Here is a 19,009-nt window from a genome sequence, read left to right on the forward strand (position 1 = left end):
TTGGTGACAAAGTGTGTGAAAGAGTAAATGTGAATAAGAGCAAGGTCAGTAGGTTCAGCAGGGTTGAGGGACAAGTTAGTTTGGATGTGAGTTTGAATGGAGAAAAATTGGAGGAAGTGAAATGTTTTAGACATCTGGGATTGGACTTAGCAGCAAATGGAACTATGGAAGTGGAATTGAGTCATAGGGTCAGGAGGGGGCGAAGGATCTGGAAGCAATGAAGAATGTGTGGGAAGAGAGAACATTATTATTTTGGAAAGCAAAAATGGGTATGTTTGAAGGAATAGTAGTTTAAACAATATTATATGGTTACAAGGCATGGGTTATAGATAGGTTTGTACAGAGGTGGGTGGATGTGTTGGAAATGAAATGTTTGAGGACAATAGGTGGTGTGAGGTGGTTTGATCGAATAGGTAATGAAAGGGTAAGAGGGATGTATGGTAATGATAAATATGGTTGAGAAAGCAGAAGGTGGTGTGTTGAAATTGAAATGGTTTGTACATATGGAGAGGATAAGTGAAGAAAGATTGACAAAAAGGATTATTGTGTCAGAGGTGGAGGGAACAAGAAGTGGGAAACCAAATTGGAGGTGGAAGGATGAAGTGAAAAAGATTTCAAGCAATTGGGGCCTGAACATGCAGGAGGGTGAGAGGCGTGCAAGGAATAGAGTGAATTGGAATGATGTGGTGTACCGGGGTTGACATGTGTCAATGGACTGAACTAGGGCATGTGAAATGTCTGGGGTAAACCATAGAAAGGTCTGTGGTGTCTGGATAACATCTTATACATATCCCGGTCGTTTGCACTCCTTCCTTGCAAGTATCATCCAAACGCCTCTCTTTTCTCTTTCCCCACATCTTTACTCCTTCCCACCTTTCTCATGCTGCATGCATTTCTTCTGTGTGGCATCACTGCTTCCCTAAATACATCCCATTCCTCACTCACTCTCCTCAACTTCTTTTGCTCTCACCATTTACCATTCTACACTCAATCTTGCCTGGCATTTCCTCATATGAATATCCTTTCCAAGCTCACTTACTCTCACCACTCTCTTTTCCCCTATATTCTCTCCTCTTTTTTGAAAACCTCTACAAATCTTCTGATTACCATGAGGAAAATAAAACACCTTGTGGTTATCAGCAAATACTAGATCATGCACACCACTGGAGAGAATGAGTGAGGAAAGATTGACTAAGAGGATATATGTGTCAGAGGTGGAGGGAATGAGGAGAAGTGGGAGACCAAATTGGATGTGGAAAGATGGAGTGAAAAAGATTTTGAGTGATCGGGGCCTGAACATGCAGGAGGGTGAAAGGCGTGCAAGGAATAGAGTGAATTGGAATGATGTGGTATACCGGGGTCGATGTGCTGTCAGTGGATTGAACCAGGGCATGTGAAGCGTCTGGGGTAAACCATGAAAAGTTCTGTGGGGCCTGGATGTGGAAAGGGAGCTGTGGTTTCGGTGCATTATTACATGACAACTAGAGACTGAGTGTGAACAAATGTGGCCTTTGTTGTCTTTTCCTAGCGCTACCTCGCACCTTAGCTTTATTTAATGTTCAACGTTCTCGTATCACATTCTCTTCCAAGGCCAGACCCCAGCTTCTTCATTTACTCACTAGAGTTTATCATCAGGCTTCCCCATCACCAACAGACTGCAAATCTATCCTTCTATCCAAGACCTGTGCATTTACTTTCCTCACCATTCCATCCATAAATAGATTAAACATTCATGGCATCATAACAAAACCTTATCACTGACCCATCATCACTTGAAGCCACCAACCCTCCTCTTTTCCTGCTTGCACACACCTCCATACTTTCTTGATAGCAACTCCTCACTGCTTCTGATAGCTTTCATATCACAATGTATATTTGTAAAGCCTTCCATAGAGCATCAGTATCAGCCCTATCATATTCTTTCTCTTTCTCCATATCCATCAGTGCCACAAACAAATCCCTCTATTACTTTAATTATTTTTTATGCCTATTCCTCAAAGCAAACACCTGATCCATGCATCCTATACCACTCCTGAAGCCACATTGATCCTCTCACAACAGATACTTTGTGCATGCAACCACCCTCTCAATCACTATTTCTAAACAACCTACAAGGTATGGTAAAACAGATACCTTTATAATTTGAAGTCATATTACAAAAATTGCACTTCACTTTCAATGTCTTTATGCAGGCCCGCATACCAGCAGACACCAAAGAAGTCGCACAAGAGGGCTGCGAAGGCGATGCATTACAGCTTCTAAAGGTATTTCTTAATCTTTTGCATCAAATGTGTTGATTATAAATTTCTAGTTTTCTTCTCTTTCTTTTCCTATTATTCTTTTCATTTTATCATACTTGTTTGCATTTCTCTCTTGAGTGAGGTAGCATTAGGAACAGACAAAGAAAAGGCATCATTAGCTTCCATCTATTGTCTGGCAGTCATTTGTATTGCAATGGAGCCACCTATCCTCAATCAGGCCACAGTGACATTTCTGTGGTTACTCCTGGCTGTTTCATATGCCCTCTTCAGTCCATTGGCAGCCGTCACCACATGTATACCACATCACTCCAATTCAGTCTGTCCTATGCTTGCCTTTCACATTCCTGTATGTTCAGGCACTGAGCTCTCAGATCTTTTTCACTTCATCTTTCAATCTCCCATTCATTCTGCCCCTTCTCCTTGTCCCCTCCACTACTGACATCACCCATCATTTACTCAATCTCTCTTCAAAACTGCAAATACACTAACTCAGCCTTCCTAAAACATTCACCTCTTTGTCATCCTATCCCATGGCCATATGCATCACCCACCTCTCCTAATCAACTTTCAGTTTTACCATTATCAGTCTAGGGCTTACTTCCATGCATTCTTTCATACATTCCCACAGTTCCTTCAACTGAAATTATACCCCTTTCTTCATTCTTACCCTCACACTAAACCCTGACTTTACCTCTAAGACTCTTAAACCATTCTTTCTTCTTACCCTTGTGCTTTGTTTCACATAAAACTAGAACATTTAGGTTTCTTTCCTCAGACATACTCTGTGCCTATGTCTATCTTCTTCATTTCTTGGTTACATCCAAATACATTCAGAGATCCCAGACTGAGCCTTTGAGAAGGATGAGCAGTCCTTACAGAGCCTCTACTTCCATTCCAGCATTTAGAAAATGAAAAACAAGGAGAGGAGGATTTCCAATCTTTTTCTCCTGCCCCTCTTAGTTGCATTAGTTTTTTCAGACACATTCACCCTTTCCCTCATTAGTGACATAGTGTTAGGAACACAAGTGAGCCTTAGAGGGGAAAATCCTCACTTGCCCCTTCCGCTGTTCCTCCTTATTCAACATTCCTTATTCAACATTCAACAGACCTTCAAAGTACTTATTCCATCTCCTCACTTCATCAGTACTTGTTATTACCTCCCTATTTGCCCCCTTCACTAATGTTCCCATTTGTTCTCATCTTATGCACGTTATTTACCTCCTCCCAAAACATCTTTTTATTCTCCCTAAAGTTTTATGATACTCTCTTACCCCAACTCTCATTTGCCTTCTTTTTCACCTCTTGCACCTTTCTCTTAACCTCCTGCTGCTTTCTTTTATACATCTCCCAGTCATTTGCACTACTTCCCTCCAAAAATCATCCAAACGCTCTCTTTTCTCTTTCGCTAACAACCTTACTTCTTCGTCCCACCACTCACTACCCTTTCTAATCTGCCTACCTCCCACCTTTCTCATGCCACATGCATCTTTTGTGCTAGCTATCACTGCTTCCCTAAATACATCCCATTCCTCCCCCACTCCCCTCATATCATTTGCACTCACCTTTTGCCATTCTACACTCCATCTCTTCTGGGACTTCCTCACACAAGTCTCCTTTCCAAGCTCACTTGCTCTCACCACTCTCTTCTCCCCAACATTCTCTCTTCTTCTCTGAAAATCTCTACAAATCTTCACCTTCGCCTCCACAAGATAGTGATCAGACATCCCTTCAACTGCCCCCCCCTCAGAACATTTTCATCCAAAAGCCTCTCTTTTACATGCCTATCAATTAACACGTAATCCAGTAATGCCCTTTGACCATCTCTCCTACTAACATATGTATAGTTATGTATATCTCTTTTTAAACCAGGTATTCACAATTACCAGACCTTTTTTATTATACATAATGGCTGTTTCCCACATCAGTGAGGTAGCACCAGGAACAGAAAAAGAAATGGCCCATCCACTCATTTATACATATCTATAAATGCCCACATATGCACACATATACATACATATACATATCATCATACACATACATATACACACACATACGCAGACATTACATACATACACACGTACATATTCATACTTGCTTGCCTTCATCCATTCATGTCGTTATCCTGCCCCACAGGAAAACAGCATCGCCAAGAACAAAAGTCCACATCAGTATAGAGAAGATAATGAAATAGAAAATGAAGAGACAAGGGAAAGTATTTACAAATTAGTAGGAAGGCAAAAACTTGTCTTTTAAAATAAGCCAGCTCATAGTTACTGGGAGAGACATAAGAGGTAGAGATTTCCAAAGCTTTGAAGTGTAGGGAAAGAAACAGTCATCAAAACTGCCTATCCTTGAGTTGCCAACAGCCACGCAGTAATCATGTGATGCAGCAGCTCGCCAAATATTGCATTGTCTAGCTAGTGGTGGGGGCACACAAGCAACCAGCTCTTGGGAGCAAAAACCAAAGTAGCCCCTATAGAAGAGGGAAAGTGAACCAACATTGTGGCAAAGGGCAAGAGAGTTGAGTTTGGAGGTTAGCCTGGGATAGTTTGTAAGTCAGACTGCTATCAACTCAACTCTGTCAAGTAAGGATGCAAAGTTAGAACCACCCCAGATGTAATAGCAGTACTTCATACAAAGAAGAATCAATTATTTGTATAAATGGAGCAGCTGTTCAGAATAGAAGAGGTTTCAACATTTAAACAGGACACCGAGTTTCTTAGAGGCAGACTTAACTATTTTTGGAATGTGAGATTTCCAAGAAAGAGTGGATGTTACAGTAATACCAAGTATGTTCATTGAGTAAGAGGTGGAATTACAGAACTGTCGAAGGAAACATGAGATTTGCGAGGAGTTTTCGATAAAGAGATGGGTCTTGGAGGCATTAAACTGAACTAGATTTCATCTTCCACACTGAGATATCCTGTCCAAGTCTGAGTTTATTGAGGAAGCTGTGTCAAGATGAGATGCAGATCAAGTGAGAGAAGCAGGAGCAAAATTGAATGTGTGGATGAATGCAGTGTTGAGTCATCAGCATATGAGTGAATATAGTTATTAGGGAAGAGAGGAACTCATTGAAAAATAGAAGTGAAGGGTAAGGACAGAACCCTGAGGGACACTGCTGTTGATGGAGAAATTAGAGAGGCTGATCCATCAACAACCACACAGATAGTTCAGCCAGAGAATATGAAGGATATGAAGGAGCAAAGTGAGGGAGGGAAGCCAAAGGAGAGGAGCTTAAGAGATGAAACACCTTATCCAAAGCTTTGTAAATGTAAATGGCAATTACACATGACTTCCCTAAACCTTTTAGGGATGATGACCAGACATAAGTAAGATAGGAAAGAATATCACAGTGGATCTCACTGTACAGAAACCATTCTGGTGATCAGAGAGAAGACCGAGTTTTGAGGTGGCTAAGGATGTGGGAGTTAAGGAGGGATTCAAAGACTTTGGAAATTGTAGATGTCAGAGCAGTAGGACAATAGAGAGGTCAGAATGGTCACTCTTCTTAGGGATGGGATGTATCAACGCATGCTTCCAAAAAGAAGGAAAAGTTCTGGTTTTTAAACAGAAATAGAACAGACAAGCAGGCACAGGTGCAAGTTAAGAGGTACACTCTTTCGGTACATGGGAATGAATGCCATCAGGAACATAAGCCTTGTTTGTGTCTAGAGAGAGAAGTGCTTTTCTGTTAGTCTGAAAAGAGATTACAGGGAGGGACATAGGATTAGTAAGAGGAGCATCAGGGGGTGAAGGAATGTTAGTCATGAAATGTGGAATGAGGGGAGAAACAGGAACCTAAGGGAGTTGCTTTGTGTATGGGAGAGATGGCTATGGTAATGTGAGAACGGAAAAGTGAAGGAAAGGTAGAGTGACTGAAGGTGTTAGAGATGCCCTTAGTTAAACACCAGAAAGACCTATCATTGGATTACAAGGAGAGATTATCACTTTTCCTTTGAAGAAAGGAACACTTGCTTGCAATGATTATGGGCAGTGATAAAAGCTGAATGGAAGTCAGAAGAAGAAGAGTTTTTCCATGCCTGATATGCCTCCTGGTCCTCCTGAATGGCCTCAGAACAGGAACTGTTGAACCATGGATTGGAAGAAGAAGTAGGTCGTCTTGGAGGAGGAGGGGAAAAATGCTTCCATTCCTGCAAGAATAATCTCTACTATGTGTTAGCAGGGACAGAAGCATGACTATATATGAGACTAATTTGTCCAAGAAAAGTCAGAAAAGAAGTTATTTAAGTTATTCCAGTCAGTTTAATTGAGGTGCCACTTTTTACACTTAGGAGGGGCTGAGGTGCCATTAAAATTGATATATTTATGAGAGTGTGATCAGATGAACCAATTGCGTGCAAGACTGTAGTTATAGTGGGATGTACTGGAGATGAAAAACAGTTCCAGAAATTTAGGAGAGAGGTCAAAGCAGTCAAGAATATGGGGAGGGTGGGAGATAATTTGCTCTAAGTAATTGAGAATGGAGAACGTGTGGGTTTCAATCCCTCCATCATCTGTATGGGAGGAATTCAACCATTCTCTATGGTGAACATTGAAATCCCTGAAGTAGAGGATCTCAGCTTATAGATAAAAGAATGTCACACTCTCATGGCAGGAGTTTAGATAGTCGAAGAAAGATATGAAATCTGTAGAATTTGGAAAGTATTAGGTGAAACAGAGGAATTGTGTGGTAGTTGGGAGGCAGATTTAAAGCCGCAGAACATCAAAGTTTGGGGACTCATGGTCCTTGAGGCATGCAGTTGGCATGTTGATTTTGGAATAAGCACAAACACCTCATTTGAACCAGAATCATGAGTGGAGATTATAGTTGGATGTGAAAAAGGGATGGCGACAGGAATGGATGAAGGCAGCAAATATGAATATGTACATGTGTATATATATATATGTCTGTGTATGTATATGTATGTATACGTTGAAATGTATTGTTATTTATATGTGTGTATTTGACTAGGTATGTATATGTGCGTGTTTGACAGAAGATATGACCTGTTGAATAGAGAGTGTTGGATGGTTCTGGGCACCACTTTAATGCTCCTCAGTGAGGACAGTAGTACCACATATTGGGGTAAGTAAGTATCAGTAAACTTCAGGGAGAATAAGGAGATAGTTGGAAGGAGGATAATAATGTAAGAAAAACAAGGGAACACATAAGAACATTAGTGAAAGGATTAAGTGGTACCAGGCAGTGATGAGGTGAAGTGGAGACGGTGTATTTTGAAAGGTTGTTGACTGTGTTTGATGATAGGTGTCAGTTATGGATGTAGAGTGTTTAGGTTGGGAAGTATATAGGAAGTGAGAGTCATGGCAGTTAGTTTTGTGAAGAGAAGTGGTGAAAGCCTTGCATCAGATGAAATGTGGCAAGGGCTACAGTGGATGGTATTGTTGTTGAATTTCCCAAGAAAGAGGTTGACTCTGATGATTGCTTAATTAGGATTTTCCTTGTATATATGGGTTATGGTTAGGTGCCTAAGGGTTGGCAGAATGTATGTTTATTGCCATTGTATAAAAGGAAGGTGGATAAAGATGAATGTTGGAATTGCATAGGTATAAGGTTTTTGAGTATACTAGGTAAGATATATTGGAGATTGATGATTGAGGTGTTGGCTTGCACAGGGAAACAATGGAGTGGTAAAGGATAAGGGGATCAGGTGTTTGTGTTGAAGAATGTTTATGAAAAATACATGGAGAACAAAAGGAATTGTATATGGGATTTATTGATCAGAAGAAAGCATATGACAGGGTTGATGAAGATGCTTTGTGGAAGGTGTTATGAATATATGGTTTGAGATGGAAGCTGTGTAAAAAGTGAGGAGTTTTTATCTGGAAAGTAAAGTGAGTGGTTCCAGCTGAAAGTGAGTCAGTAGCAGGGGTATGTTATCACCTTGGATGTTTGTTTATTGATGGGTGGTGAGGGAGGTAATGCAAAGGTCTTGGAGAAAGGGGCAAGTATGCAGTCTGTAGGGGGTGAGTGGGGACTGGGAAGTGAGTCAGATGTTGCTCGTTGATGACAGATCACATGTGGCTGATTTGAGCAAGAAACTGCAGAAGTTGGTGTCTGAGTTTGGGAGAGTATGTGAAAGGAAGAAGTTGAGAGTAAATTTGAATGAAAGCAGGGTTATTAGGATTAGAAGTGCAGAACAGGGCCTCAAGAGGGGGGTCCAAAAGGGGGCCCAGGAATATCCTGGGATCTCAGAAAATGGAGAAAATCTGCAGAGAGCTCCATTCCACCCCTGTATCATCTTCCATACCCTTTTTGGCCTTACAGCTTATGGCACAAAACCATAGTGGATAAAAACAGGATGACTAATGGAAAAAGGAAGGGGACCTGAAAGAAACTTTGTTCCATCTGATAAAATTCTTCTCAGGGGCCCTTGTGCAGAAAGACAGGTTAGAAGGGTAAGAGCTTGAATGGAGAAAGTTGGGTGTTTTATACTTGGGAGTGGATGTGACAGTGAATGGAACCATTGAAGTAGGGTTATTTAAAAGGGATGGGGTCCAATGAGTGTAAAACTCCCTCCCCATACTGTATGTGTAGTGATTATACACACTTTAATATGTATGTTGATAAAAACAGAGTTACTGAAAGAAAGGGATGGATAGCCAGAAGAGGCATAGAGAAAATGGGAAGCTGTCATTGGTGAGATTTCTCAGTTTCTGATCTCATGACCACCACAAAATCATGAAAGCCATGGTTTTAGGAGTAAGTAGTGTTAATTCTGATTACCCAGATGCCTGAATGCTGTGGTTTTAGGAGTAAGTGATGTTGATTCTGATTATCCAGATGCCTGAAAGCTGTGGTTTTAGGAGTAAGCAATGTTAATTCTGATTACCCATGTGCCTAGTAAATCATTTTTCCCACAGGCATCACCATGAAACAGCTAGAAAATCAAAAAAACAAGCTGTTGTTACAGGGAACAGACTCAAGGGATGTAATCAGAGACAACAAAGAAGACTGTAGTGAACGCCCATCAGCTGTTGCGAGTGTGAAAAGAGAAGAGCGGATGGTAAGCTAGTTTAAGAATATTGTTGATAAATGAGATGAATAAATTTTGGAAGGCAGATATGTTTTACATAATTTTGCTGGAGACTATGATAACTTTGTATATTTGTTTTTCTTAATTTTGTGAGAGACTATGATAACTTTGTATACTTGCATGTAAAATTAATCAACTTTTTTGTTTCTAAAGTAGTGCCAGCATGCTTGATGTTTTTATGATGGTATATCAGACAGGCTATGAGGGTCTTAATAATGTAATTCTAAACTCCTGTAATTAGATCAAGATATTGCCGTGACTGCTCCATTTAGATTTTTGAGTTTAGAATATTTTTGTAATTCATGACCCTTACCTAAGTTTGCCTAGGGTGGACTCATCAGTTGCAGGATTATAGGAATGTTGATGCAGTTTAGGTAATGGAACAGAGCCATAGGCTCTCCACAGTCACATATGGTGAAAACCACTTACAATAGGTTCACCAAAGTAACAGTTGCTGAAAATTTCTGAATAATAGATTTATAATTTAAATTCTATCCCTGGGGATAGGGGAGAAAGAATACTTCTGACACATTCCTCACATGTCATAGAAGACGACTTAAGGGGATGGGAGCAGGAGGCTGGAAACCCTCCCTTCCTTGTATTTTAACTTTCTAAAAGGGGAAACAGAAGAAGGAGTCATGCGGGGAGTGCTCATCCTCCTTGAAGACTCAGATTGGGGTGTCTAAATGTGTGTGGATGTAACCAAGATGAGGAAAAAGGAGAGATAGGTAGTATGTTTGAGGAAAGGAACCTGGATGTTTTGGCTCTGAATGAAACGAAGTACAAGGGTAAAGGGGAAGAGTGGTTTGGGAATGTCTTGGGAGTAAAGTCAGGGGTTAGTGAGAAGACAAGAGCAAGGGAAGGAGTAGCACTGCTCCTGAAACAGGAGTTGTGGGAGTATGTGATAGAGTGTAAGAAAGTAAACTCTGGATTGATATGGGTAAAACTGAAAGTGGATGGAGAGGATGGGTGATTGTTGTTGCCTGTGCACCTGATCATGAAAAGAAAGATCATGAGAGGCAAGTGTTTTGGGAGCAGCTGAATGAGTGTGTTAGTAGTTTTGATGCACGAGAGTGGGTTATAGTGATGGGTGATATGAATGCAAAGGTGAGTAATGTGGCAGTTGAGGGAATAATTGGTGTACATAGGGTGTTCAGTGTTGTAAATGGAAATGGTGAAGAGCTTGTAGATTTAAGTGCTGAAAAAGGACTGGTGATTGGTAACACCTGGTTTAAAAAGAGAGATATACACAAGTATACATATGTAAGTAGGAGAGATGGCCAGAGAGCGTTATTGGATTATGTGATAATTGATAGGTGTGTGAAAGAGAGACTTTTGGATGTTAAAGTGCTGAGAGGTGCAACTGGAGGGATGTCTGATCATTGTCTTGTGGAGGTGAAGGTGAAGATTTGTAGAGGTTTTCAGAAAAGAAGAGAGAATGTTGGGGTGAAAAGAGTGGTGAGAGTAAGTGAGTTTGGGAAGGAGACTTGTGTGAGGAAGTACCAGGAGAGACTGAGTACAGAATGGAAAAAGGTGAGAACAAAGGAGGTAAGGGGAGTGGGGGAGGAATGGGATGTATTTAGGGAAGCAGTGATGGCTTGTGCAAAAGATGCTTGTGGCATGAGAAGCGTGGGAGGTGGGCAGATTAGAAAGGGTAGTGAGTTGTGGGATGAAGAAGTAAGATTATTAGTGAAAGAGAAGAGCCTGTTGGTGCCATTTTATCAGCTGTGTTAGAGTTTTTCTTGGGACATAGTACCAAAACATTGATGTTTTCTCTGCATTATAAATTTGTCCAGAAGGTTTTTTTAAGGTTTTTGTCAAAATTCATCTTCAGAAACTTATTAATGTATTTTTCTGGTGCCTAATGATCAACAGAAGCTTTATCACCATAAATGTTTAGATATTCTATACAATGATACTCCTTGGACTTCAGCATCCAGCATACTGAATATTCACTGTCACCTTCAGTCTTCTTTTCTTCATGATAATCTTAGCTTTTTTCATAATCAACATACCATTCATTTGCTGATGAATCCATTCTTTCAGCACTCTATCAAGATCCTTGTTTATCACCTTATGCTATATTTTCCTATTTTACATTAATTTCTGTTCATTACTTGCAGCATAAAACTTTAACTTGTCATTCCTTTCCTTTAAACTGTATATGGTGGTTGTTCCCATACCATACTCCTCAGGCACTCTCTTCACAAACACACCACAATCAAATCTGCAATAGCTCCTCTTTCTTCACAGTTGATGAAAATCATGAGCTTTCTTTTTTTTTTTCTCACTTTAACAATAAAAGTAACCATAACTCTTTTTGAAATTGTTACAGTATATTCTTGTTTCTCATTGTTATCAGTAAGGGTATTTACAACTCATTTTGATATTTTTTGCAATAAGTTCACAACCAAAAAGCATGGAATAAGCACAGAAGTATTGAAGAGTAATGCTGTTACTGACATACAACTGGCTTTGGCAGACAAAGGTCGGGCCTGTTGGGCGAGACCTGTGTTGTCTGGGAAGTTTACTTTTACTCTTGGTTTTCAGAGCTTTTCAGTTTCTAGAATTTTTGATAATGGATTCTCAACATGTATGATCATTCTGGAGACAAGAAATGATATAACAGTAAAACAGCATGATAATGAAAGTAAGACATCATGATGATTCCTCTGAAGAAACTTGAACTTAGATTTTTCAGTCTTGAAATTTGAAGCAGAGTTTTGAATTTTATATCATGATATCTTGGGCATTGAGATACTTTTACATGAATATGTAAAATACAAGATTGAGATCACATATAGGAATTATTTGAATAGAATTATGAATTATCAATTTGATTACTAGAAATTGAAGATGTTTGAAGTATTCCCCCCCCCTTCCCCCCTTTCCCTTTAGATTAGATAGTAAAGTTTCATGTAGACTGGTCTGGATGGTTCATAACTGTAAGCAAGGTAATTTTGCATAATCCCAAAATGATGGATATGGTCTGGAAATTCATTCAAGAAATGTGCAAAAAATAAAGAAAATAAAAATAATCCCTTATGAAATGATGTAGTAGTACTTTGATGTGATACAAAATTCACAAAAAGTTTTATTGTTAACTTTTTGATAGCCTGGCCTTGTCAAAGTGAGCTCTTGGAAGGGGGTGTGTACGATGCATTTGACAACTCCTGATAATGGAGAAAGATGTTTGTTTCTCATGAGCATGCTTTCTTACGTTACTCTTATTTCATGCACAGTTACAGTACAGTGGTATAGGTAAATAAGAGATACATTTAGAAATATTATATTTTTCGCTATTCACTAAAATTCAATGTTAGTGAGGGTGGCTGGCAGGATTTGGGAGGATATGGAAGAATTTGTTTCTTACATTGCACTGAAAAATGTACTCGTTTTTCCCCACATACTCATGGGTACATCATAGATAATATTAAAATATGCAGAAATATTACACCTATCATACTACTTATAAATGCAAGATTGAGTGGGTGGCATGAATGGCTAGGGTATTGAAGATGTTGTTTCTTTAGAAATATTTTAGGTTTTTACTGATCATCCATTTCTAAAGTCCTTTACAACTCCAATATTACATACAGAAAATTAGGTGGCATCTGTTACATTTTTCCATAAGTTGAGCTCACTTGGAATGTTTCCGTTTCCTTCTTACTTAATCCCCTGCTAAATTGACACTAAAGTTACTTATTTCTTTGCATTTTTTCATGTTTTTCTTAGCTTTCCTCACCAGTTGACATGTATCATAAATATTTCTCTTAATAAGTTAGCCATCCAATAAACTACCTCTTTTCTGTGGATTATTGATTATGCACAATCTGCAGATGGTTACAGAGGTACTTAGAAAAAAAAAATCTGCATCTTTTTAATATCGTAAGATACCTCTAAAGGCTATTAATGGTATGACATTTCAAGTGGATATTTAAGCAGGGGTGGGTTAAAAGAACATCAGTTGATATCTGTTGTGTCTACAGAGAACATCAACTGATGATAACTACTGTTTTAGGGAATGTTTTTATGCTGACTTAAAAGATGATAATAAAAACATAGTCATTGGCATAGGTCTAGTTATTGGTAAATTTCTTGGAGCAAATACTTGTTTTGAATTGATAGATTGCGTGAGAGATGATTGATCTGTATGATTATGGTTTGCGTGAATTTTTGCATAAAGTAAGTGGAAGCTTTTCTACAGGTTATACAGACTGAAGGTGTGCCTCAGGTCACTTTGTTATCACAAAACTCCCAGGTACACAACTTTATTAACTTAAGAAAGATAGCAGAAGCAAAGAAATATTTTGCCTTCATTGTCAGCCTGTCAAAGTAGAATTTGGTGTCTCAGTTTCCATCTCTAAAGTAGTTGGATGAGGTTATGTAGAAATTGACACACAGCTCAAGTTAAGGTACATTAACTGCTTCACACTGGATGAAGAGACTTCAGTTCATAGAACTCAAAGATTGTCCTAGACTTTTCACACTGATGAAAGGACACCTGGTCCTCCAAATGGAGCTTCAGTTAGAGCCAGCATCAGAAAGATTCTTGATATAACTTGTAAGAACGTACAAAATTCAAAACTGAACCTGACAGATAGCAGATTTCATCTGGGAAGGTTTCAGAAAATCATTACCAAGGTAGTGTGGTTGGAAAACCCTACACGCATATATTATGTTCAAAGGCATGATTGAAGTATATTAAGGACAATCCTAGATTCCTCTTACACCCCCTTTTTGGAAAGGGGTCTAGCATGCAACAAGATTTTGTCATACAGATGTGCGCTGAAAATGCCATTGAAATAAGCATCCAGAATTCACCTATATTTGGGAGAGTTTGTGTTACAGAATAGCTCCTTGTTAAGAGTACATCAAGGTGAAGTATGCAAGAGATGCATGCTTGACTCTATAATTATAAGGCCCTGAAACTTTAGTCAGACCTACTTAGCCAAACATATGAGAAGTATTGTTTCAACCCTGGCCTGTGGAAGTGTGAGAGATAGAAGTTCAGTCATACTTTATGATGAGGAGTTAAATGTTTAGGGAATGAAAATGAGATTCTTGGTTAAGAAAATGAGAAAATACTGGAACACTCCGTTCCCATTTGTGACCTGAAAGGTAAGCGGGAATCCACATCCATTGTGTTTAACAGGAGCCCCAAGTCCATGCACATGACAAATGAAAAAAAAAATGATTCCTCAAACAATGAAGTAATGTTCACCACAGTGTCATTTCCAAGCAGAAAGTTAGCGAGATTGTTGCAGTCCGACAATTGCATGAGAGCTCATGACTTCAGAAGATTGTCATCTACCACTGCATTCCTAAGGAATGATGGATATGAGGCTGATCATCTGTAATAACATAAGCACATTTAAGTTCAGATACCTGACATGTGCTGTTTTCAGCTCAATATCCATCATTAACATCACAGTTCACGCAATTCAGCAATCAAGCCCTGTTTTTGGAATGGTCTCAGAGGTCTTCACAAAAATCTCTGGCATCAGTTCTTAGAAAAGAATGGTGTCTTTTTTGTCATCAAAGATCTGTAGATTGAATAATACCTTTGCCAGAATGTTATGGTGACTGTTGTGTTTAGTCCCACCCCACAAAGAGCTCTGACCCTAGGGTTTACTCTTAGAGAGATAATGAAAGATACAGCATGAGCCACCCCAGCCATGCATGTGAGACTCGTGTTTTTATCTCAGGAAGTGGGACACTGTAGAAACCACAAGTGCATTTTATTTCCATGAATGTTCAGGATATTCTGTGTTGTTTGGCACATTTGAGGATGACTGGGAAAACTCTCAACCCCAGAAGACTGCCAAATATGTATATATGCATCTCAGATATTTATGCACATCCCACTGCAGGGAAGGGCTCTGCCATCTCATAGTTTTTTTTTATTACCTAACAGGAGAACACTGTGAAGAGTGCAGTAAGGTGCAGTATCTGCAAGGCTACCTTTAATCATCTTGAACAGTTAACTTCTCATTCTCTTGACATCCACCAGCTTCCAGAGCCTCGTTATATGTGCCCACAATGTCCTCGAACGTTTCATAAAATTACTTCAATGAATAACCATCAACGCAGGAAACACCAGGACTCTTTACAAGGGTAGGTCTTGAGAATTTGTAATTAAACATGACCATAGTTGATAAGATGGATAAATTGTAGATTATTAGCTATTACAGTATTGATTTTATTATTTGTTTTTCTTATAGATGCTTAATTGGAAGATTCAGAGCCATATTATGCTGTTGCTATCGCTTTTTAATTTTTGAAATTTTTCAGTCTAATCTTGTACTACCATCTCTAGCAAAATTGTTGCTTCCATAGTCTGTGTGGTCAGTTCTCTCAATTTTCTCAAATGCTGCGCTTGTGGTGGATAAATGCATGTTCTGTTGTGAAGGAAATTGATAGATTTACATAAGTAGCCAGCTTCCTGAATGGTGCAAAAGCTCTGTACAAGATATAAGGGACTCCTGTGGCAAAATTAATGGAGTAAAGATTTTTTTTTTAACTTCTCAAGTGACTTTTCTGGTAAATGATCATATCCATTCATCCCGTTTTTGTTTTAGTACACTTGATGGAAACAAAGATGAAGAGTTTCTAAAGAAGTGAATGAATCATTTTACATATTCTGAAAGGAGGTTTTGGTATTTTCAAGATATCTCTTGCAAGAGGGTGTGTAGCTAATCAGCTTAGTTTCTATTGCCTCAGTCTAAAAACTTTCAGCATTTGTTGTCTCCAGAATGAAAATATATATTTAGCAGATTAAAGATGATTTACAAAGTTAGTTATAATGGGAATGTATTTATTTTATTGTATCTGTTATACTTGATCGCCATTTCCTGTGTGAGCAAGGTGGCTCCAGGAAACAGATGAAGGACGACCCATCCACTCATATACACATATATATATACATAAACGCCCATATATGTACATATACATATCAACATATATACATACACAGCCATATACATATATACACACATACATATTCATACTTGCCTGTCTCCAATCCATTTCTAGCGCCATCCTGCCCCACAGGAAACAGCATCGCTGTCCCCTATTTCAGCAGGGTAGTGCCAGAAAAACAGACAAAAAAAGCCACATTCATTCACACTCACTCTCTGGCTGTCATGTGTAATGCACTGAAACCACAGCTCCCTGTTCACATCCAGGCCCCACAGACTTTTCTATGGTTTATTCCATATGTTTCACATGCCCTGGTTCAGTTCATTGACAGCTCGTTGACCCCGGTATACCACATCGATCCAGTTCACTCTATTCCTTGCACGCCTTTTACCCTCCTGCATGTTCAGGCCCTGATCACTCAGAATCTTTTTCACTCCATCCTTCCACTTCCACTTTGGTCTCCTGCTTCTCCTTGTTCCCTCCACCTGTAACACATATATCCTCTTTGTCAACCTTTCCTCACTCATTCTCTCCATATGTCCAAACCATATCACTACACACTCTTCTGCTCTCTCAACCACACTCTTTTTATTACCTTACATTTCTCTTACCCTTTCATTACTTACTCGACCAAACCACCTCAGACCACTTATTGTCCTCAAACATTTCATTTCTGATACATCCACCCTCCTCCGTACAATCCTACTTATACACCATGCCTTGCAACCATGTAACATTGTTGAAACTACTATTCCCTCAAACATACCCATTTTTGCTCTTTGAGGTAATGTTTTCTCTTTCCACACATTCTTCATCACTCCCAAAACCTTTGCCCCCTCTCCCACCCTCTGACTCACTCATGCCTCCATAGTTCCATTCGCTGCCACTTCCGCTGCTAAGTCCACTCCCAGATATCTAAAACACTTCACGTCCTCCAGTTTTTTTCCATTCAAACTTACATCCCAGTTAACTTGTCCCTCAACCCCGCTGAACCTCTTATTCACATTTACTCTCAACTTTCTCCTTTCACACACTTTTCCAAACTCTGTCACCAACTTCTGCAGTTTCTCACTTGAATCAGCCACCAGTGCTATATCATTGGCATACAACAACTGACTCACTTCCCAGGCCCTCTCATCCCAAACAGACGGCATACTCACCCCTCTCTCCAATACTCTTGCATTTACTTCCCTAACCAACCCATCCATAAACAAATTAAATAACCGACCATAGAGATATCACACACCCCTGTTGCAGACTGACCTTCAATGGGAACCAGTCATGCTCCTCACTTCCTACTCGTACACATGCCTTACATCCTTACATGGGTTAGAGGTGTGTTGAAGAATTTTTATTACGTGACCATGGTTGGTCCGGCAAAATGGTTAATCTGACAAGGCTTTGGAACCAAGAATGCCAGAAAATCGGTGATGTACCTGTATTCTCAATCACTAGTCCTTTTTCAGCACACAAATCTACAAGCTCTTCACCATTTCCATTTACAACAATGAACACTCTATGTACACCAATTATACCCTCAACAGCCACATTACTTACCTTTGCATTCAAATCACCCATCACTATAACCTGATCTTGTTCATCAAAGCTGCTCACACACTCAGCTGCTCCCAAAACACTTGCCTCTCATGGTGTATAGGTACCAATAATCACCCATCTCTCCCCATCCACTTTTAATTTTACCCATATCAATCTAGAGTTTACTTTCTTACACTCTATCACATACTCCCACAACTCCTGCTTCAGGAGTAGTGCTACTCCTTCCTTTGCTCTTCTCCTCTCACCAACCCCTGACTTTACTCCCAAGACATTTCCAAACCACTCTTCCCATTTACCCTTGAGCATCGTTTCACTCATAGCCAAAACATCCAGGTTCCTTTCCTCAGACATACTATCTATCTCTCCTTTTTTCTCATCATGGTTACATCCACACTTCCTGCATGACTCCTTCTTCTGTTTCCCCTTTTAGAAAGTTAAAATACAAGGAGGGGAGGGTTTGAAGCCCCCCGCTCCCACCTCCTTTAGTCGTCTTCAACAGCATTCGGGGAATGTGTGGGAAGTATTCTTTCTCTCCTATACCCAGGGATAGGGGAGTTATGTATATTACACCAAAATCAACCTGCTCGAGGTTATACTGAAAGAGAGAAGTATCACACCGTTCATCTGTTCCTCTTTAATGACAATGATAAAACATTTATACACATGACCAGTACTAAACAACTGCCCTTCCAACCCTGTTTTAATGCCACCTAATATTCAGGAAAAAAGAATGAATTCTGAAGGAAACGAGATGGCTGAGATCCCAGATAGAGCTAAGGAGGGATATGTGTTGACAGAATCAACAAGTTGTCATACATAACTCTGGTATAACCGTAATGCACCAATAAAAAATACTGGTTCATTTGACTAAACAGCCATTACATTCTACTTCCATTAATATATAGATACTCTTACAGCAGAAAAAATCGCAAGATTATTTAACGTTGAAGTAGGCAAACAAAAGACCACTGACTACCGAGATCACCATTACCACTCATTCACAAGATTATTTTATGTTGAAGTAGGCAAACAAAAGACCACTGACTGCCGAGATCACCATTATCACTCATCTTCAAGCTACAACTGCTGTGTGAATTAGCCTGAAAACTTAACCCCATTTCAATGGTCAAGACAAACCAAACACAACAAAGAGTACTGCATGTATGCCTCCAGAAATCAAATAAAAAGTGCAATGGAAAGAACATCCTAGGT

The 19,009-nt window shown here is 39.5% G+C and overlaps 1 protein-coding gene across 2 annotated transcripts in view; it reads left to right on the plus strand.

Moving 5' to 3' along the window:
* The window catches only part of LOC139746062 (uncharacterized), an 80,540-nt gene that overhangs the window by 17,264 nt on the left and 44,267 nt on the right, over window positions 1–19,009 (plus strand). For both annotated transcript variants that reach the window (XM_071656900.1, XM_071656899.1), the window contains exons 4-6: window positions 2,193–2,264; window positions 9,147–9,289; window positions 15,237–15,436. In XM_071656900.1, coding sequence (XP_071513001.1) covers window positions 2,193–2,264; window positions 9,147–9,289; window positions 15,237–15,436 — 415 coding nt within the window. The remainder of the gene's footprint in view (window positions 1–2,192; window positions 2,265–9,146; window positions 9,290–15,236; window positions 15,437–19,009) is intronic.

This window comes from Panulirus ornatus, chromosome 63 (assembly GCF_036320965.1).
Source record: "Panulirus ornatus isolate Po-2019 chromosome 63, ASM3632096v1, whole genome shotgun sequence".
In the NCBI taxonomy this organism is placed as follows: domain Eukaryota; kingdom Metazoa; phylum Arthropoda; class Malacostraca; order Decapoda; family Palinuridae; genus Panulirus; species Panulirus ornatus.